General features: G+C 39.8%; 1 protein-coding gene across 1 annotated transcript in view; it reads right to left on the bottom strand.

Moving 5' to 3' along the window:
• Positions 1 to 3,105, bottom strand: part of PRKAR2B (protein kinase cAMP-dependent type II regulatory subunit beta) — a gene marked incomplete at its 5' end in the record, with an annotated part of 112,896 nt that extends 109,791 nt beyond the window's left edge. The window contains one exon of the mRNA XM_079711345.1: positions 2,805 to 3,105. Coding sequence (XP_079567471.1) covers positions 2,805 to 3,105 — 301 coding nt within the window. The remainder of the gene's footprint in view (positions 1 to 2,804) is intronic.
• Between the last annotated feature and the right edge of the window lie 20,384 nt (positions 3,106 to 23,489).

Below are 23,489 nucleotides of genomic sequence, written 5' to 3'. Positions count from 1 at the left end.
GAGAAAGTGATATTATAATCATCATTATCTGTTGACCAATATATCTCAAAGTGTGGTCAGGGAACTGTAGATATCAGAATGAGCTGGGGTGTCTGCAAAAAAAAAAAGAAACCCGATGTCCACCCCAACCTATTCAAAAAAGCTCTCCAAGAATAGTACCAGGTAATGTTCATTTCTGAATCAAACATCCTTGATATGTATACAAAAGTTTAAGAATGATTGATCCACTTGGTCTTATGCTATATCTCAGTAAATTAAGACTTGTCTTCTGGTACTTTACTCTTCTTTAGTACTTACTTTTCTAATTCTTTACTATAACAGGAGGATTACCCAGCATCTGGTACTTTTTATATTCTAGCACTTTTTTAGACCTAGACATTAAACTGATAGGCTCATTCCTATTGTTTCCCCCATCCCCGCCCCGCAATGGCATTATTTTGACTTTTTCTTCCCCTCTGACCGAGGGTTGGCAAACTCTGGCCTTGGTCTGTGGCCAGTTTTGTACAACCTTAACCTCCAGAAGGGATTTGTGTTTAAAGGACAGTTAAAAAAAAAAAAAAAGAAGAGGAATATGAGATGGAGACCATACATTGCTCACAAAGCCTAAAATATTTACTTTCTGGCCCTTTACAAAACAGTTTGCCAACCCTTGGCAGTCTAAAATTCTCTTTAAACTGGGGGTCTCCCAATTTACTTTTAAAAAATTAAGAGAGAACTGATTAGAATAGAAAATACTCTAAACAGATATTTTTTTACTACACCTAGAAAAGGGAAGTACCATCACCAAAGTTTCTGTTATACACATATGCATATGTGTGCACTGGATAATGATCAAATTGGTTGCAGTCAGAACAGTCTTTGGGGGGTAGGAATGGAGAATAAATAGGGCAATTGGTTAACAAATATTTAGTAAAACTCACACTGAGTAATTTTTACAATAAAGGTGCTTTGGAGACCATAAAACCATATACAATGATCCTTACCACTCAGAACTTAACGGCTTATTTCATTGCAAAACAAAAATCGAATCTGTTCTGTGTATAATCTACATTGTTGTAAAGAGAAAACAGAATCATAAATGCAAAGTACTTCAAAAACATTATACAAACAAAATATTTTACTTATACTAACAATATATTGTACTGAACGAATATATGTTCTTTACCAAGTCCCTTAGTCTTTGCTTTTCTCCAATCTGGGAAACTAGTCCTTTTTTTTTTTCTTTGTGTGTGTCCGTGTGCATGTGAATGTACTCGTGTGTACATGTGTGTCTCAGGAGCATAAAAGAAGTATATATTAGATGTCTCTACCCCTCCTGTGTCATTCATCATTGGCTTCTCCTGACCATCTGTTTAAAATATGTACTCATTTATCCTTTTCTCATTTCTAATAAGAAAAGTATTCGATTAAATTCTTGTGCAAAATGAACAATGAAGACTATAATTATCCTACCCCTGAAAACACTAAAAAGTCCAAAATTAACATTTTTAAAGTAACAATCTTCCCTTTTATCTTCAGAGAGCACTAATTTCCAGTGCTGTTTGTGATTGCTTCAGACAAGCTAAAAATACCTTAATTTTATAGCACTTTTCAACAATTTTGCAAAGAAAAGAAACACCTTCCTAGGAACATATACAAGGAAATGACACTTTAAAATGGTTTCATTATATGAAATGCACTGCGGACACACAAACCACAAGAAGTGTAAATAAATAAAAGCTGGTGCGATGCTGAATGCACGGTTGCCTTACACCACAAAGAAAAAGCACTTGCACATTTGCACACCCGGGTATTTTAGCTTGGGATGTCACAAAGATGGGATTTAGGCACGTTGTGTAAATACAGAAGGCTGTTAATGTGTAAGTGTGTCTGCGTGTGTCAGAGAAAGAGGGTTATAAGCAGAAGAGGTAGGACCTGCCAGGAGCAATTATTTGAGAAAATCCCTTTTTCTTTCCCATTCATTCTTTCTAGCTTCAGTATCTGGCACAGTCCTTACAATTACTCACTGGCTTTTCATTCTAAAGACAACCGACAAGCTTTCAGAACTTCCTACAGTGGTTTTCACACACACTTTTTTTTTAAGGCACCAAATCATTCAATATTTGTTTTAAATAAAAAGCAAACCATTAGCCCGTTTCCTCATTCCAAACACCCCATGGATTGCAGGCTAAACGGGATCCTTTGTTGTGTGTCCCAAAATAGTACAACGCGGTATTGCTAAATTGGAAAATAATAGATGACTGTTTCCAAGAATGCCAAAGCTATCACCATAAATTTTGTTCTGCCCCGTGGGTCCAATTTCATGCTCCTTTTAGTGAACCTGCCGTCCTAACAACGGTAATGCCAATCCGATTGAACACACCTCGCCTTTTCGCTTTGGACACTCCATTAATAAATATAAAGGCTGAAAGACGATGCCAAGTGGGCCAGCTTCATTTATGCACAGTAACATCCGTCAAGGGAAATTTCTCCAACCCCAGTGAAAGTTGTTTCTCAGATGCCCACCCCAAACTGGCCGGCCTCTGCCTCCGAGCCCAGGACGAGAGGGGGCGGGTGGGCAGAGAAGCCTCACCTTTGGGCTCCCCACCTCCAGAGGAGGGGACGAGGGGGAGGGCACAACGAGAGCGCGGAGTAGGAATGTGGGCGAGCGGGAGAGACAGAAATGGATGCTGAGGGGGTGGGCGCGAAGGGAAGGTAGGGAAGGTGGGGAAGGCGGGGAGAGGTGGCTGAGCCGAGCTGCGGGATCGAAGGGCCGAGGGAGAGCGGCGGGGGAGGCAGGGGGCGCGCGGGGGTCGGGTCCTTACCGTTGAACGCCCCTGCGTCCGCGGCCTCCTCCTCCTCGCCGTTCTCCGAGCCGCTGTGCATGGGCTCCTCGGCGAAGTTGACCCCCCTGCTGGGGGTACCGCCCCCGCCGGCGGCGCCCGCGTCCCCCCAGGTCCTGCCCTCATGGCCGAAGCGCGCGGCGCCTTTGCGCTCATTCTCCTCCTGCAGGCGCGTGAAGTGCTGCAGCGCGAACTCCAGCAGGTCCGCGGGCTGGTGCCTCAGCACCTCCACCGTGAAGCCCTGCAGCAGCTCCGTCAGTCCCGCCGGAATCTCGATGCTCATCCTGCCTCCCCTGCCAACGGGCGCCGGGGCGCCGCCCTCGCCCCCTCCCCGGACCAGCCTCGGGCCCCGCGGCCGCCGAGCGAGCGAAGACTACGCTGGCTGCGCTACCCGCTGCGAACGCGGCGCACTGGGCCCCGGAGGCCCGGCTGGCCCGGCCCGCGGCTCCCGTCGCGCGGCTGCTCCGTGCGGCGGCGGCGGCTGAACGAGCACGGCCTCGGGAGAGCTGGAAGCATCTCCAGCTCCTCCTGCTCCCACCGCGGCCGCTCCTCTCCCCTTCCTGGGACGCCCCGCCCCCGCCCCGCCCCCGCCCCGCCCCGCCGCGGAGCGCGGGAGGGGGCGCCGGCGCTCTCCACGTGACCCCCGGAAACCATGGCAACCTCCGCCTGCGGGCGCCGGGTGCTCGGACAGCTGAGGGGCTGAAGAAGCAGGCGGGCGCCGGCTGGCTGGCTGGGCGCGCTGCGAGGGGCGCGGTCGGGGCGGGGGCGGGGGCCATCCCCCGGGTCATCCCCCGGCCCAGGCGCGCCTGGCCGTCCACCTGTCCGCACGCCCCAAAGCGGGCGGGCCAGTCGGCAGAATTCCCACGCGTCATTCACCAATGGAGTCCACGCAGAGCTGGCGCCACTCGATTTGCCGTGAAACTTCGGCCTCCACCTCGGTAGCGGCATTTTATTTTCCTCCGAGAATCTAGTTGGATTGATAAGTGTGGGTGATGTCTTTTGTTTAAAGTCGTATAGTGGTACTGGTTCTCTTTTGGACAAAGAAATAATGCCCCATCTTTGTGACACCTTTCTTTTTCTTTCGCCACATGTTATCCAGTCTTTCTCCATCCATCCTGTTTTATTGTTTTGCTTCACTGATACTATTCCATTGTCCACTTTATGCAGTTACTACTTGTTAAGACAAATGTGCCATTTTTGTGAGGCACTTAAAGTTAGTCGATGCTCTTCAAACAGGATGGTGCAGCAATTTGAATAAAATGTCAGTGTCAGGACAGATGGCCCTCAAGCAAAAAAACCTTTGCCTGATTAAACTGTTATTGTTTATTTTTAAAAAGTTCCCTTACGCTTTCAGTGGTTTTGAATTATATCTCCAAAAATAGGAATATGTACTTCACTATAAAGAGAAATAGAATTCGAGATGTGTGCTTTAAAGAAGTCCTGGACTTTGAAACGAGGCTTATTCTGCGAATGTTTACGGTTTTGAATTAGAAAATGTCTTTTGCCAATTAAATGGTATTTAAAAACACATCATTTTTTACCATGACCATCATTGTAAAATAAAATATCTCAATAGCAAGCTCACTTAGCTTATCTTTCTACTCACACAAAAAAAGAAAAAAGTAAATACATGGTTCAGAAACGTCAAAGACTAGAAATCAAGATGTAACAAACTAGTCCCTTTAATAAAAATACATTTTGACATTAATCCTTTGTTTATGACACAACTTATATTCACTCTATGAGTGAATGTTTTCTTTATTTCCATTTTTTAACTTCATAATAATATGTTGTTTTTAAATATAGTAAGGTACTTCTAATGGTAAGGGTCAAGCATTTTAAGAATTAAGCTTTTATGAAATACCATGATCCTCACTTCATGGCCCACAATATTAGTCAAACTCTAACCATATAAATATTATATAGACCATATAAACATTATTATCTTTATAGACCCAGTAATTTAAGACAAGTTTGTATCATCTTTCTTCATTTATGATGATGTTTTTATTAAGATTAACAAGAAAATGCAAAATATAGTAGCATAAACAAGATAGAAGTTTATTTCTCTGTAATGTAAATGTAAGCAGCTCAGGGCTGGCACGGTGGTTCTAGGATCATTAGGCACCCAGCCTCCTTCCAGCTTGTTGCTATGTAATCCTAAATTTGTTGTCCGAACTGCTGCTCTACCTTCCAGTATATACATCCATATTTCAGCCAAGAGGAAAGTGGAAAAGAGAAGGGAACCTCCCCTCCTACCACATACACATCCCCCGTCTGAGGACACTTCCAGGAAGTTAAACACACCAATTCCTCTTATATCCTCTTGGCCAGAACTTAGTCAACGGCCACACCTATGGTGTGACAGATTGCATTTTCCAAAGGTGGCTTCAGAAATCTCACCTGTGCCATGTGCTCTTCAACAGTGTGACCTTGCCGCTCCCCCATCAAGAGTTGAAGCCTTAATTGCCCTCCTCTTGAATCTGGGTGGGCTTGTGACTGCTTCGATAGAAGTCGTGCCAGCATGACAGAAGCAGCCAGCCATGTGATGCCCCATCCCAAATCTTTGAGCATAAAAAAACGCTTGTTTTCAGCCTCTACATTTTGAGGTAATTTGTTACTTTCCACAACAATAGTAACTCAGATCCATGGCTATAAGGAAAGCTTGGGAATTTGAGCTTTATTTTGAGCAGTCCTGTGCCAAGCAAATATTTGGAGATGCAGGAGAACCAAATCTGGGAGCAATAATCAGTGTCTGCCACAATGCTTAACACCCTTTCCCCCAGGAATGACAGAAGAAAAAGCACTACTTCCCCAAACATTAACAAGAGCCATATTTCAAAGTAGCATCCTATATTTTGTGTTTCAAAACGCCAGTATTCCTTTTTGTAGATTTACTGTATGAAGCATGGTAGATGGGTCTGTCATCAACCACAATGCCAGGGTCATGTGGCTGTCATTTCTTTAGGGGTATAGAGGTGAGTCAAGCATGAAATGCATAATTGGATTAGATGACCTATATGGTCTCTTCCATCTTGGGATATTCTACACTAGTATAATATTAAAAGAAGACATGTTGGATTTAAAACATCTTTGCAAACAGCTCTCTGATAACAAATTTTATTTGCGTCCGTTCTTAAATCAATAACCATGGCCTGAAAAAGTAAAGCTTGATCCTCATATTCCTATTATGTTAATATTGTTCTCAGAACAAACGTTCACTTCTCAAATCATATTCTGGCTTTATTCACTATCCCATAACTGTTTTGGTAATATTATATGATTTCCCTTGCTGTCATTTTCAGAATATTTCCTTTTGAATGTTGAAGTACAGTGACAGTGACTTATGAGGACCATTTATCTTTGATTTCTTTAAAAGAACATCATTGATATTGATTCTTTGGTTGTTGATTTACAAAGCAATTTGCACTAGTTTCTCAGAAAATCAGAAGCAATTGCAAAAGGACTCAGAGTTCAGCACTGGAATGAAATAAGAGTGCTACCAAATTTGTTTTTGCACATGGGAAATTAAACAGATATTAGACAGAGTCATCAGTTTGTCGATATGCTGCAGCTAAAACAAGACAACAGCATGAACAAACCAATAGTTTGGGCAACCTTTACAATGGATAATAATAACTATGGCCAGTCAATCATACAGCACTTCTTATCAATAATTCATATATTAACTATTGATTATGTAATACATCAATAGATATATCCTGATCAAGCCTCTTTGGTGCAAGAAATATATACCCACTCAAGGGAAAAAAAAGTAGGCAAATTGAAAGGACACGGGCTGTGCTTGCGCAGGGCCCACTGTGGCTATCACTGTTAGTCTCACATACCTTTAACAGTTCAGCACGGACTACAGTTTTGGTGTCTCTAGTTCATATTCTTGAGAGAGAGAATCCAGTGGGATTGGCTGGCTTGAGTGAGAGGTTCTCTCCTCGTTCAGTCAGTGTAGCCAGTGGGGTGCAGGATAAGAAAATGGTCAGGTACAGAGGAATGGATAAAGAAGATGTGATATGTGTATATATATATATATATATATATATATATATATATATACACACACACACATATACACACAATGAAATATTACTCAGCCATAAAAAAGAATGAAATGATGCCATGTGCAGCAGCTACATGGATGCAACTAGAGATTATCATACTAAGCGAAGTAAGTCAGACAAAGACAAATACCATATGATATCTAATGTGGAATCTAAAATATGACACAAATGAACTTATCCACAAAACAGAAACAGACTCATAGACATAGAGAACAGACTGTGGTTGCCAAGGGGGAAGGGCGGGGGAGGGTTGGTTTGGGAGTTTGGGATTAGCAGGTGCAAACTATTATATATAGAATGGATAAACAACAAGGTCCTACTGTATAGCACAGGGAAATATATTCAATATCCTGTAATAAACCATAATGGAAACAGAAAAAAATAAATACTAAAAAATAAAGAAAGTGGTTAGGTAGTACAAATACATGACAAAGCCCGCCTCTTCAGCAGAGAGTGAAGTCCCAAACATGGGCACTGTCGGTGGTATAGGCACCACACACTTCTATGCTAAAAGATGGTCACCTCATAGCCTGAAAATCTTGTAAACATTTGCACTGAGACAAGATAAAATGTTTAATCTCTAGATGCAGCTTTTCAAAGGATTGCCTCTAGAAGACCAATGGTTCTCCAACTCTAGGGAGCCCCAGAAACACTAGCAGGACTTGTTCAAATACAGTGGCTGGCCCAAACCCCAGATTTTCAGATTCAGTAAGTCTGAGGAGGAGCCTGAGAATTTGCTTTTCTCTCAAACTCCCAGGTGATGCTTATACTGTGGGTCTAGGTACCACACTTTGAGATCTTCTACACCAGATCCCCCAGGGAAGGGTTTATACACATACCATACGCGTTCTGAGAAAACAACTGTTGGAAGTAACTTTTTTGCTTAACATCAGAGCGTAAGTTTTTCTTTGGCTAAATGAGGACTAGAAGCAACTTCATTATTCTGTTCTCCTTTAAGGGGTCTTGCAAAGTTAAAGAGATTCTCAAAAGCAATAAAGGATGGGTCCTTAAATGCTACATTTCATAAATAGAATGTGGGTTTCCTGTTAAGGACTAGGGTGGACTCTCAAGTTTATCTCTGCTTCCTGAAACTCTACTAAAATAATGGCTAAAGGAATGGGGAAAATAAAACTATAAACTCATAAGGACAAAAGAACCATAATAAACATTTTACATAACAATAAAATTTTTTAAATTATTCAGCTTTCAAAAGGAAGGAAATTCTGCCACATGCTACAACATGGATGAACCTTGAGGACGTTATGCTAAGTGAACTAAGCCTGTCACAAAGAACAAACACTGTGTGATTCCACTTGTATGAGGTATCGAGAGTAGTCAAAATTCCTAAAAACAGAAAGTAGAATGGTGGTTTCCAGGAGCCTAGGGGAAAGGGAGATGAGGAGTTGTTTAATTGGTAAAAGAGTTTCAGTTTTGCAAGATGGAAACATTCTGGGGTTGGTTGCACAACAATGTGAATATACTTGAGGCTACATAGACTTAAATATATTTAGCACCACTGAACTATGGACTTAAGAATGGTTACGATGGTAAACTTTGTTGTGTGTATTTTACCACAGTTAAAAACTTAAAAAAATTTTTTTTAATTAAAAGAAAAAAACAGAAGAAGAGACAAGCGAGCAAGTGACAGTTGTCTACCAGAACTATGGAACTAACTGAGCAAACTAGAGAATGCTGGAACACAAGCTCGGGTGAGAGGTCAGTGAGAGGAAGCCAGCAAGAGGCAAGATCACTTCTGTGTCCCAGGGCTCAGAAGCAGAGACTCTGAAGACACTGGGTGCCCCTGAAGGAGGAGAAGGAGCAAGGGTTAGTGAAATGTTTGTAACGGGTGTTGACAACACTGTCCACTCTCTGGCCCCTCCTCTGTCCTACAGAGGCGAGCAACTGCTCTCCTTCATGCCCAGCAGGAGATGGAGGCATTGACTTTCTATAGAGGTTGGCACAGCTGATTGTGGGGATAAGGTTCTCTACTGAAAGGAAGGGGACTGATTCTGATTTGGTGAACTACTTATCAGTGGCCTCCTTCCCCTACTGGACTCTGCAGAGTCTGATTTGGAGATGTACACCCTCCTAGGCAGGAAATCACAGGATTCCTTTTTAGGGAACTGACCAACCCAAGAAACAAGACCTACAGATGCTGACATTTGAGGTTCCCTCGGTGAAAAACTTAGCTCTCTGTCTTTTCACCCCATTTGAAGTTCACCAGTCAATAACCACCCCCACCCCTACACACCTCATAAACATGAATTCAGGTAGGAATCACCCAATCTCCAGGGAAAACTTTTAGTATGAAAGACTGAGATGAAAATAAATTAACTAAAAAAATAAACTCAGAGAGGTAAAGGCTGCAGTGAACAGAAGAAAAATCAAGAAGCACTTTAATATCTCCTGATATAAAATAATAAAAATATAAGAATTGTTAACATTTGTTTATCAGATACTGTTCTAAGCACTTTAAGTCTATTAACCCATTTAACATTCACAAGGACCCTATGAGATATAAATATTATTATACTACAGATGAGTAAACCGAGGTACAGAGAGGTTAAATCATTGCCCAGGATCACACAGCTCACAAATAGTACTGGGATGGGACCCTAGGCAGTCTGGCTCTTTAGCCAGTCTTCTGTATTTGAAAGGAATAAGAAAGAACTCTCAGAAATTAAAACTATGATAGCAAAAATAGAATCTATAAAAGGGTTCAAGATAAAGTTGAAGACATCAGAAAATAGAACAAAAAGAAAAAAATCTAGAAAATGGCAGAGGAAAATAAGAAAGTTAGAGGATTGATCCAGGAAACTCAATATCTGAATAATAGGAATTCAAGAAAGAAAACAATGAGAAATGAATAAAATTGTTAAAGAAATCACATAGGAATTTTCCCCAGAGTTGAAAGATATGAATTTCTAGACTGGAGAGGACCAATAGACAGGCCCATGGGACAATAAATGAAAACACTCTCACCAAGCCTATAATACTGAAAATTCAGAACAGTAACAAAAACAGAAGAGTATAAAAACAAAGAAAATCATCAGACTAGTTAGCAGCAGCACTGGATGCTAGAAAACAATGGAACAACATCTTCAAAATGCTGAAGGAAATTATTTTCAACCCAGAATTTGTGTATCCAGAAAAATAAAGGTAGAATAAAAGATATTTTCAGACATGTCAAGTTTTAGATAATACAAACTCCCATTACTCTTTCTCAAGAATTCGAGTAAGTTTTATCAAAGAAATAAACTGAGAAATAGGAATATATAGGTTACAATAAGCAGAAAGCAACGGATATATGCTCCCACTGCCACATCAACCAACCTACCTGCACCACTACTCACATACTCTACCTTCTGCCTGATCATCTGGATGTCCATGCTCTGTCTGCCTGTGCTCCATTCTGTTCCCTTTGACCTACTCAAAGAAATCGCTTCTGAAATTTCTACCTCTCTCCTGTGTCATCAATGTTTCCCTTTCAACTGAACCCCTCAGAGTCAAACAGATTCTAGGGGGCCCCTGACTCTTGCCCCCTGGTATTCAAGTCCTATAGAATAGTGTGATTTGTACCTGTCATTTGCTTCTAGCCAATCAGATATGGCAAAGGTGAATGGATTTTGCAGATGAATTAAAGTCCCAAAGCAGCTGAGTTTGAGTTAATCACAAAGGAATTTATCCAGGGTTTTACTCTCTCCTGAGGGGAGAGAGTCTCCTTCCTGGCTCCCTGAAGTAAGCTGCCATCTTGAGGAAGCCCAGGTGAAACACTTTCTTCACTTAGATTTCAGGACACTACTTTTCTTCGTTCTCCTTCTCCCTCACGGCCATATCTTCTCGGTCTTATTTTCCTGGATATGTCTAATCCTTCTGTCCTCTAAATGTTGAAGCACCCCAGATAGCTTCTTTCTCCACACTCACTTTGCAGGTGACCAAGCCCAGTGGCTTTCAATACCATTTATATCTGAATGATTCTCAAATTTCCATCTCCAGTCCTAATCTCTCTCTGAACCCAATACCTCTATATCCAGCTGCAGTGAGATGTCTAATAGGCACCTCAAACTCACCACGTCCAACACTGAACTCATTATTACTAGGTCTGCTCTATCCACATCACCTAGAACAATGCCTGGAACATAGTGGATACTCAATATTTATTGAGTAAAAAGAAAGAAGGAAAGGGAAAAGAAAGGAAGAAGTTGTTTGGGGGAGGGGAATGCACACAGAAGGAAGGCTAAGGGAATTCTTAAGATGATGGTGAAGAAGGCCTGAGATAGCAGCTGTTTGCAGGTCTAGAGATCGTCCAGGCCCAGTTGAAGCAGGAAATCAGAGACATACAGAAGGAAATCCCCAAGGAAGAAGAAAGGCACTGACAAATTATCTAATGTGCTTGATTATACTGAGAAAACTACACCTCTGGCAGAGAGTTCGGGAAACGAATGAACAATAGTTTAAGAGAAAACTACAACTGAAGAAAACAGCAAGATCTACTCCAGGGAAAACAGAATGTTGAACAAGAAAGGAAATAAAATCAAAGAACACTATGTGACTTAGCCATGAGCAATATTTATGTAGTCATAACAATGAGAACTGATTCAACCAAAAAGTGTGGTATGACTATATTGGGCAGAAAAAGAGAAAAGGGAAGAGTGCATCTGCGTGTGTGTTTATGTGTTATGGAAGCATGGCATAAGTGCACTAAATCCTGACACTCTGTAACAGGAAGTCAATAGAAATATCTAATGGGAGAATCAAGAAATAGTTAACATATATATTATTTAGAAATATGTCATTAAGTAGCAAAAGAAATAACTTAAATTTAACTGCAAGTGGTTGTTTCCAGCAACTGGGAATGACCTACACATACTATTGATACTTTGTTAAACTAAAGAATATGAATTTTTATGGCAGGTACTAAGTTACAGGGATTCCCACATTTCATACAACTCTTTCTTTTTTTCTGGGTTCAGGAGATCATACAGCTGTGATTTTCCAGTCCTTATTTAGTGGGCTGAACATCTCATGAGAAAACCCAAACCTGCATCAAGTTTCATGAATTTTAGAAATCGGTTGCTCCTAAGACAGGTAGTTACTTTTTACAGGGAAGGACCTTCAAGGTATTCATTCTCTAAATATCCTATTTATTGTCTCACTGAGTTGAATGTTTATGAAATTTTCCTTTGTTTTATAATACCTTATTCTACTTCAGTTATGTCCTTTTTTTGTTCCTCGTGTTCTGTCTCCAGTTTAGTTACTCCATTGTCACTTGTGAAATTCAAGAACCAAGGTTCCCAGGTGTAGAATTCTCTTGCTAACCAGCATCCTTCTGGGATCGAATGTTCCATTTTTGCTTTCAGTCCTCTTAGAGCTAATGTGTGCTTTATTTGAAGAAAAGTTTACCCTTTACCCTGCTTCAGGGTCACAGTATCTTTTGTTTGTCGAACTGCATGGTCCAGAAAATTCTAGTTGGCCTTTTTCTTGCCAACAGAAACAAATTACACATGTATCAAAGCAGAAGGGGATACTTGGAGGTGTTTAAATTACATTTTATTTACCATTTTAAAGGTAGATCTTCTGTATTTTCCAACTCTCTTTTACTGCCCAAGTTCCAGAATTTGTAAAAACACATATAAGCCAGGCCTACATGGCAAACATAGAGATAGCTATCATTTTTGATAGACTCGGGGTCAGTCAGATCTTTTTGTGCATGAATGTTTTTGTTCATCCACAATCAGTCCTTGATGTTATCCCCCTGCAGAGGACTCCAAAATGAATTAGATTTTTAATTCAGGCATCTCTTTTAACCAGCAAACCCACAATTTCATTCACCGGCTGGAAGACTTTGCATGGCTATGTTGCCAACACCTCAAATTCAATCACCAAACTTGTCAGAAACAAAAATTAAGCTCTGGCCCCACAGAATTGTTCTTTCCCCTTTGTTCTCTATATCCATAAATGGCATCGTAACACCTTCTAGTCATTGGCTTACAGTCACTGTTGACCTTTGCCTCCCACATCACAAAGTGGATTAGTTGTCAAATCCTGTTGATTCTATTTCTGTGCTGTCTTGCTGCCGTTTGTCCTCTCTCTGCCGTTCCTAATGTCTCTGATTTAGTATGCTCAGGCTGCCATAACAAAATACCATGGACTGAGTGGCTTAAACAAGAGAAGTTTGTTTTCTCACAGTTCTGGAGGCTGGAACTCTGAGATCAGGGTGCCAGCATGGTCAGGTTCTGGTGAGAGGTCTCTTCTGGCTTGTTGACAACCTCCTCACCAAGCCCTCCCATGGCCTTTCCTCAGTCTGTGTGCTTGGAGAAAGAGGATAATCTCTCTTTCCTTCTTCTTCTTATAAGGCCACCAATCCTATTGGATTAGTACCCCATCCTCATGACCTCATCTAACCTTAATAACCTCCTAAAAGTCCTGTCTCCAAATACAGTCACACTGGGAGTTAGGGCTTCGACATAGATATTTTGGGGTGACACATTTCAGTCCATAGCACTGTGCCAGGCTGGGGCTTTGTCACTTCTTGCCAGACAACTGTCTTCTAATTAAACATCCTGTCTCCAGTTTTTCCCATTTCTTGTTACACATTATTTTGAAAAATCTTTCCTGGATACATTTCTGTTTATGTCACTTTCTGCTAAAAAAAAAAAAAAATCTTCCAATGACTTTTTGTATCCTGGAGGATAAAAGCAAACCTCATTATCATGAAATTCAAGGACTTTGATAATCTGATTCCAACCTAATTTCCCAGCTTTAGCTCAAAGTCCCCATCATGCCATTTACACCACAACCAATCTGGGACACTTGCCTTTCTCTTAAAGTACCTTTCAATTTCCTGCCTCCAAACCTTCACTTACTATTTTACTATTATTATTTTACTTACTATTTCCAGGTTTGCCCCACCTGGAAACCCTTACATATCTTCACCAGTTAAAAATCCTACCTCTTGGTCAAATGCCACCCCTCATTCATGAAAACTTCTTTGATCCCCTGGCCAGAAGTAACCACTCCCTATTTTGTGTATCCTTTTGTATTTGTTTTATAACTTTTTATTTTATTTGTGGAATTATGTGGTCTCCCTCTGGAAAATAATCTGCTAGGAGAAAGAGGTCATGGCCTGGCTTGCATATGATACAGCAGATCCTTGCAGGGCTTAATACCTGCAGGCATTCAGTGAATATTTGTTAATATGAACCATGAATCCATTAACGGGAATTATAATATTTCATAGTCAAGTCGACATAAGATAGTATTTGAATCAGTGATTTTCAAGCTGTGTTAATTGGAGCCATATTCTATTCCATACCTCAGGCTTTGACAAAATATTTTATTTGAAGAAAGGGTTTTGTTGCCAAATATTTTAAACCATTGATCTTACGCAACTCCTTTACTTTGTAAATGAGGAAAATGAGGCCAGGTGGAGATTAAAAATGACATTCCCAAGGTTTCCCAGCTATTTAGTAGCAGAAACAGAATCAGCAAGATATATATATATAAACTGCATCAACTGGAAAGGTGTATTTGTAGAGCAGCTTAGTGACCTCATCTTTTCTAAGATATTACCATGCTACCAGGAAAATGAAGATAACATCTGAAATGAATCATAGTAACTCAAGTGAGGGCACCTAAGGTTAAATCTTGTTAAATCATTTCTTCCAGGCACTGTTTGGTACTTCAAGACTGGGCAAGATCTTGTTTTCTCACGAAATGTGTTATTTTCCGTGGATCTTAATAGAATAAGCCTATCATCTTAAAAGGCTGGACACAAGCTAAAAATCACATAAACTCTATAAAATGTAAGGATTGAGCAAAGATTTGAACATATAGTGTTCCCCATGATTTCTCACAGACGCTGTCATACTAGGATCATGCAATAATTAGGAAATCAAATATATTTACTGCTTGTGTATGCTTGCATCTATGACAATGTTAATATCATAATGGCATTTCTAGCTGTTGCTTAGTTCTTGATTTTTTAAAAATTTCTTTTGAGGCAGGCCCGAAGTTCACAAGGTCTCCAAAAGATGAGGAAGGATTGAAGAAACATGGAAAGCTACCAAAAGTATTGTTTTAACTGCAATGTTCCTTTACAGTAGTACTTCATTCTTAATACAGCACAGCGTGACAAGGCTTATCTATGTATTTAAATAGAACTTGCCACTTAAAGGACGAAGAGCTCTAAAAGCATGCCTTTTTTGGTATGAAATAATCCAGGGAGGATGGGAAGCTATTGGGAAGAGAGTTTATCATCCATAAGAATAATAATATGTCCAGGACGCTACTTCCTGGTCCAATTTATGTATTTAGATTTGATTTCCTATTTTTGGAGTACATCCCAGTGAATCAAAAATACTAATGCTGAGAGTTGCACTAAGCAAAATGAATAAGAGTAAGCCTTGAAAGATATTTGAAATGCACCTATCTTCCAGGATTAAAAAATGTGGCAAGTTACCTGTTTGATGTAGATTGAGGAACATTTCCCTTAACAGCTGTAGTGGCTCTCTGAGAGAATTCTACCATGAAGTCAACATTATTTAAAGCACCTACTCTGTGCCAGGCACAGAGTGCTAGGAGTTCTGGTTACACAAAGGGACAATTAGGATAGAAGTAAAAGGTTCCTGTCCTTACATTCTGGTTAGGGAGACTGACATTACACAAATAAATAGAAAACAAATTACATAATTATGAAGAAATATAGGATGAGTCTGAGAGTGTATAAACTGGGAGACCTAATTAATTTGGAGGTGAGTGGAATTGCGTCCTCCTAGTCGACTGCTGGTATTGGGTATAAGCATGCCATCTTCTGCTATTAAATCGAGGCAGAGGATGTTAGCAGCAGGGCCAGAGCAGCTGGTAACATTATGCAGATCCCCAGCTCAGAGCCAGAGTCCCCGAGATAGCAGTTGGCAAAACGTAGCCATAAAACTACCATACTACCAAAACTACCAAAACTTCCATAAAACTACCTCCCTTGAAATACATCTCCCCACAGTGTGCAGGGACCCTGTTGAGTCCCCCACCAAGCTGGCTTTATTGTATAATTGCAGGAGCCTCTGATTCTAGTGGGTAGGGGGACAAACAGGTCAGCATTAGTCATGAAAAAAAAACTTGACAATCTCTTTTTTTTTTTAAAGCTGGCCAATGCTTTAGTCATAAGACTTCATAAATGGTTTTAATTTTGTATATTAATTAATTAATTTATTTTGGCTGTGCCATGTGGCATACGGGATTTTAGCTCCCTGACCAGGGATCCAACCCGTGCCCGCTGCATTGGGAGAGTGGAGTCTTAACCACTGGACCGCCAGGGAAGTCCCAATATTTTTAATTTAAAACAATTTTTTCTGGGTGATATAAAAAGAGAGAAAACTTGAAACACTCACAATTGTAATATTTATCCAAAGCTAATCTTTTCTCCTTTCATTATTTATACACTGATGAGTTTCTTCCATGAAATTCTATTCATTTTTTAGTTCAGATTTAATAATTGTTAATATAACAGAAACCTAAATTTAAATATCTCTACCCACTCTTTATATATTTGGGGGGTTGTTGTGCATTTTTATTTTTACCCAGAATTTTCTTCCTAAGGCTTGAATGCACTATTTTATGTCAAATAATTCCTTAAAAAGCTAACTTATTTCTGTGTTCTTGCGTTCAGTGTTCTGTGTCACACATCTCCTGATTGACCTACCCTCCTTTTTCTTCCTATTTTTTATTTGTCATAGTTCTCTGAACAGAAGAACTCTATCAACCCTTTGTTCTCCATTCACGACTTCTGGAAAACCTGGCTACTTGGCTTTCCACGAAAAATTATTTCTCAGTCTATCCATCTTTTTACAAATTTAGACCCTAAACACCTACAATGTCATCATTTTCATCGACCATCAATGTTCTATAGAGAGCTGTCACATTCTACCCTTGATTCAAGGTCAGTCTCCACTGGCTAATCTCTTTTACTCATGCTTCCTGAGTTCTGAGTTCACTGACATCCCTCGTGCCCACCCCACCATTCAATTTTCTCCACTCAATTTACAAGTAGCTTACCTTTTTTCTTTAAGTTTCCTGTCAGTTATCCAGTCCTTCAGTTTTAGAAAAGTTGAACACATCCCTTTAAAATATGCACTATCATGTCATGGCCCAGCCCTAATGAACGTTCCTTCTCTTTTTTGGAAGTTGTAAGAGGAAGACTGCAATGCTCACATATGCCATAAACCACAGTAAAGCCAGACAAAACGAGCACTGAATGCTGACGACTAGGTTTGGGCACTTTACCTTTCTGGGTCTCAGTTTTTTCTACAAAATGAAGGAATTAAATACTAGGTAATCTCTAAGGTTCTTTTTAGATCTAGAGTTCTATGATTCTAGGTATGTTTCAATAGAAATACTTCACATCCTATACAATGTACAAAGATGTTATAATTTTAAACTCTATAGGAAATCAACTCTGTTTAACATTCTCTTTATTTAATATCTCTTCCAATTTTGTTTTGCTTCCTTTCACATTTTAAAAAATCTTACTTTTAAGATTCTATTAAAAATTCAATTTTCTTTTCTCATTTAAAAAATATTTTTTCCTCTTCTTTGCCTCAATCACTCTATAGTTGCTTACACTGAATCTAGACCTACGTATTTGTCACCAAAATGAAAACAGAATCCATCTGTTCTTGTCATCCTTATAATAATATTATTTTTGTAGGGTACAACTTACATATGCTCTTTCCCTTATTTATACTGTGTACTGGCCTTAAATCTGTGGCACAATTTTTTAAAATAATATTTTAAATAATAATACCTGATATTATTTGAAAAACAAGAAAATACTAAGAAAATATTAGAATTTTATATTCCCTATATCCAGAGACAATAGCTGTTATTTTTTAAAACAAGTTTGGGATCACACTTTATGTATTATTTTCTCCTGGTTCCTTGATCCACCGAACAGATTGCTTCTACCATTTCTAATTCTGTCCTCTTTATTTATATAGCTGCACTTTTCCCTAAATAAGAGATTTCCAATCTTTAATAGCTCTCTGCTTTCACTGATTATGCACAGAAAATTTTTGCTTATTAATGTTTCATTAGCATTTTACCATGGAGTATATTTTCAGAGTTTCTATTGTTATGCATATTGCAGAGGGCTGCATGAATATTCTTGCCTTATTTCAAGCTTTATCCATAATGTATTGGAATTCTAATCACATTTTTCTAGCGTTTTTATGTATTTCACACACTTAGAAGGCAACCCATATGCTGACTCTATTTTTAAAAGATTTATGTCTCGTATTGACGAGTGTCTCTTCAGATAAAGGCACCATTCAAGCTCTTTTTGGTCATTCTGTTATTGATTTTAAGATACTGGAAAGTCTAGTCTGTCATCTTCTTTTTGCAGCATAATTTTAGGCATGAGGTATTATTCTGTCGCTTGCTACTACTAGTCTTTGCAATAAAATTACGAAAACTTTTTAATCTGAATCAAAAAGTGTGGAGCACCTCCAATTACTGCTATTCTTTTGTTAGCTTCCTTCAGTGAAATAGTCAAAAGCACTGGTGTAATGGATTTTATTATTTCCCTTTTCTCCAGAAGCAAACCGAATCTATCTGCCAACGGCTTATTTTAACAGTAGGGGAATTATTTGCAAATGCAGTGGTAAGTCAGTCTGTTCCAGGAACTCTCTTTTTCCTCCTGAACTTTATTATGCTTTCTAACTCTCAGACGTTTTCCTCTGCCACTGAAAATACAGTCTCCCATTAGGAAAATAAACAGTACAATCCCAGAGCATTAGAAGGAGTCCCGTTTCATCCCCTAATACTTGCATAATCCTAAGAGGCTCTCCTTTCAGAGCTGGACTGCATGGGCATGAATCACCCCCTAGCAGTCTCGGTGTCACTCACAAGTTATTGCAGACTTCTCTTTTCTCTGGGGAAAAAAAAGCCCAACATTAGGTAAACTCTCCTATTGTTTTCGTCTTCTCTTTTTACTGATATTTCTTTACTTACTTAGTTCCTACTTTCTTACTCATCCAGCTAGCTATCAAACCAAGGACCAATTTCTCCTCCATCCAACTTGTATATATTAGTCTGTCTCTCAGTAAAACTTACTCGAGTCAGTGCCCTCTTTTACCTTTCCCAAGCTAGGTTGACTCATTTCTTTCTTTTTTTTTTTTAATTGAAGTATAGTTGATTTACAATGTTATGTTAATTTCTGCTGTACAGCAAAGTGACTCAGTTATTCACATATATGCATTCTTTTTTTATATTCTTTTCCATTATGCTTTATCACAGGATAGACTCATTTCTTCTTTAATTTCAGGGATTTCTTCTTCTTGATTGACCCCACTCCTTCGGCTGCCTCCGTGGTGCTAGGCGTGCCAACTCCCTGCCTCCTTCTCACCATCTCTGTCTCCCAACCTGACCCCCCTCTCCAATCTCACACATGCTAGGTTAGGCATTTTACTTGATGACTCTTCTGATTCCAAGCACAAAACGCATCTACTCTCTTATCACACGTCCTTGCTCGTTTGGGAGCAAGTTATTATGTTTTACACGACCATGTTCGAAAAAATTCAACCTTAGTTTTTTTTTTTTTTAGATGTTGGGGGTAGGAGTTTATTAATTAATTTATTTATTTTTGCTGTGTTGGGTCTTCATTTCTGTGCAAGGGCTATCTCTAGTTGTGGCAAGCAGGGGCCACTCTTCATCGCGGTGTGCAGACCTCTCACTGTCGCAGCCTCTCTTGTTGCGGAGCACAGGCTCCAGACACGCAGGCTCAGTAGTTGTGGCTCACGGGCCTAGTTGCTCTGCGGCATGTGGGATCCTCCCAGGCCAGGGCTCGAACCTGTGTCCCCTGCATTAGCAGGCAGATTCTCAACCACTGCGCCACCAGGGAAGCCCCTCAACTTTAGTTTTTATATTTATTTGTCTTTAGCTTTGCTTTCCTCCTTGATGTTGGTCCATAGTTGAGTCTGAGAAGATGAAAGCTGAATGGTAAAGGAATCAAACACTAGACGAGAAATAATCCACACTTAGGAGGAATGACATCCACAAATATCAGAATCAGGAGAAAGTTCAGAGGGCCCCCTCATCCTGTATGAAATGTAACGTAAATCCACAAAAGGAGAGGCTCATAGGGAGGCATTTATACTTAGCAAGAAGGACTTGTGTCTTTCCTGAAGACCCAAACCAGAGAATTAATTGACAATATGATCAACTGATTTTCATTCAGATTAAATCTTCTGTTGAGATGGGTAATTTCTGTCACTTTGGTTATTTTATGGGGGCTTACGTCTCTGATAGCCATCCCCTCCCCAAATATTAACACTCAACTAGTAGAGCTTCCTTTGCCTCTAGGCTCCCAGATCTTCCTGCAAAGACAGTCACAAGGATTTTAGATGGAAGGATAAACTCCTGGAGCTTGGAGGCAGTTTTAAGAAAAAAAAAAAAAAGATGATAGAGGACTCAATATTTTTTTAGTCTCTCTCTAAATATACATACGTGTGTACATATGTATGTATATATAAATATATATTATATATATGAGTGAAATTATAAATAATGAGCATATTCTCTTGACTTCAGAGATTACTGTCATAAAGAGTAATCATATTCTCCCACAAAATCGTCTCCCACAATCATAAATAGAATATTGGGCTTGTACAGAACACAGTCTGATCGATGTGATCAGAGTGGCACTTTGCACGTTTTAAAATTATAAAACATTTTTTTCATATATTCTTACAGAAACCACGACATTCTGTGCTCCAAATATGTTGATTTGGCACCTCCCTAACTCATTGGGCTTCTGTGGTTTTTAGTTATTCTCTGAACATTTTTGTCTGTGCTGTGCAAGAATGTTTTATAAGCAGCATTTTTTTCTGATTACTCTTTCTCCCTTTTTTCTCTTTTTCTTCCTTCCTTCCTCTTCTCTACTGTATTAACTATTGCTATGTAACAAATTACCCCCAAACTTAGCAGTTTAAAACAACAAATATTTATTAGCTCATAATTTCTGTGGGTTCGGAATTCAGGAGAAACTTAGAGCAGTGGTTCTGGCTCTGGATGGAAGTCAAGATGCAATTTAGGGCTGCAGTCATCTGAAGGCTGTGCTGGGGCTAGGGAATCGGTTTCCAAGATGGCGCACTCAAAGGGCTATTGGCAATTGGTCCTAGCTCCTCTCCGCAGGTTTACTTGAGTGTCCATACAATATGGCAGCTGGCTTCCCCCAGAGCAAATGTCCCAGAGAGAGAGCAAGGAGGAAGTCACATTTCCTTTCATGAGCCAGTCTTGGAAGTGTTACACAATCTTTTCTACCATATTCTGTTCGTTAGAAGCAAGTCAGTAAATCCAGCCTACACTAAAGAGGAGAGGAATCTAGCTCCACCTCTTAAAGGGAGAATTATTATTACCAAACCAAACCTGGGTCCACTCACCCGCATGCAGTAGAGCCAATGTACCCTACAAGGAGTCCAGGACAGCTAGTGCTCAAAAAGCCCGAACTCCCGATGTGTTTCAACAAAGCATTTTTAAAGGACAGGCGAGGGAGGGGAGTTCCAGGGTTTGTGATCAGCTCGTGCAAAATACTCTGATTGGTTGATGGTGAGGTAACAGGGTGGTGTCACAGGGGTTAACATCATTAATCCTTAGGCCTGGCTGCTCTGGGTCTTCAAGTAGCTAAAGCCTTCCATTTAGCGAGGGTGTTAGCATCTGTAAAACCACTCAGGAAATGTGCATCAGATACTGTTATCTAGGTACTTCAGAGAGGAGTTACAACAGAGGATATGAGGGAAGGATCTGTCCTGGGAAGATGGGGTCCTGCTCGGTTACATTATCAAAGAAATTGTGGGCATATTTTAAAACCACAACATCTACCTCTTTCTCCCTCCCTTTGTTGGAATTCTTATTCGATGAAAGAAAACTGTAAAACACCCATGTTGCTGTCTTTCTTCTAGAAACTAAAATAATGTTCCCTGGAAGAAACAGAGTAGCAAAGGACTAAGAACCAGAAAGCCAATTTACTCTCAGTTCTCTAGTTAAGAAACTTTGTTATCTTAGGTGAGCCACTTAACCTTATTTGCCTCAATTTTATACATTGTTAAGAAACTTGACACTCTTTAAGTTTCCTTTTAAATTAAACATTCTATTTTACTACAGATGGCCAATAGGCGCAGAAAAAGATGCTCAACATCACTGATCATTAGAGAAATGCAAATCAAAACTACAGTAAGGTACCGCCTCACACTGGTCAGAATGGCCATCATTAGAAAATCTACAAATAACAAATGCTGCAGAGGGTGTGGAGAGAAGGCAACCCTCTTGCACTGTTGGTGGGAATGTAAATTGGTAACAGCCACTATGGAGAACAGTATGGAGGTTCCTTAAAAAACTAAAAATAGAGTTACCATATGATCCAGCAATCCCACTCCTGGGCATATATTCAGACAAAACTGTAATTCAAAAAGATACTACGTGAACCCCTGTGTTCATAGCAGCACTATTCACAATAGCCAAGACATGGAAACAACCTAAATGTCCATCAACAGATGAATGGATAAAGAAGATGTGGTATATATATATATATATATATATATATATATATATATATATACACACACACACACACACACACACACACACACACACACACACACACACACACACACAATGGAATACTACTCAGCCATAAAAAAGAACGAAATAATGCCATTTGAAGCAACATGGATGCAACTAGAGATTGTCATAATAAGTGAAGTATCTCAAAAAGAGAAAGACAAGCACCATATGATAACACTTATATGTAGAATCTAAAACGTGACACAAATGAACCTATCTATGAAACAGACTCATGGACATAGAGAACAGACTTGTGGTTGCCAACAGGGAGGGGGATGGGGGAGGGGTGGAGTGAGAGGTTGGGGTTAGCCTATATAAGCTATTATGTATAAAACAACAAGGTCCTACTGTATAGCACAGGAAACTGTATTCAATGTGATAAATCATAAAGAGAATTTAAAAAGAATGTATATTATATATATGTATAACTGAATCACTTTGCTTTACAGCAGAAATTAACATAACATTGTAAATCAACTATACTTCAATTTTTAAAAAATTTAGGGCTTCCCTGGTGGTGCAGTGGTTAAGAATCTGCCTGCCAATGCAGGGGACACGGGTTTGAGCCCTGGTCCAGGAAGATCCCACATGCCACGGAGCACCTAAGCCCGTGCGCCACAACTACTGAGCCTGTGTGCCACAACTACTGAAGTCCGTGCACCTAAAGCCCATGCTCCGCAACAAGAGAAGCCACCGCAATGAGAAGCCCTCGCACCGCAATGAAGAGTAGCCCCCGCTTGCCGCAGCTAGAGAAAGCCCTCATGCAGCAATGAAGACCCAACGCAGCCAAAAATAAATAAATAAAATAAATAAATTTATTAAAAACATTTTTTTAATTAAAAAAATTTTTTAAATACAAAAAATCCCCACCTAACCCAAAATTCTACTTTACTTCATTTATTTATTTTTCAGGAAAGTAATACCTAACATTTGTTCTTTCACAGCCCCAAAGATTAAATTCCTAGCTCTTTGGGGT

The sequence above is a fragment of the Hyperoodon ampullatus genome (assembly GCF_949752795.1).
Source record: "Hyperoodon ampullatus genome assembly, chromosome: 9".
Classification (NCBI taxonomy): Eukaryota; Metazoa; Chordata; class Mammalia; order Artiodactyla; family Ziphiidae; genus Hyperoodon; species Hyperoodon ampullatus.
Note: the sequence above shows the minus strand (reverse complement) of the source record. Positions and strands in the feature narration are given on the sequence as shown.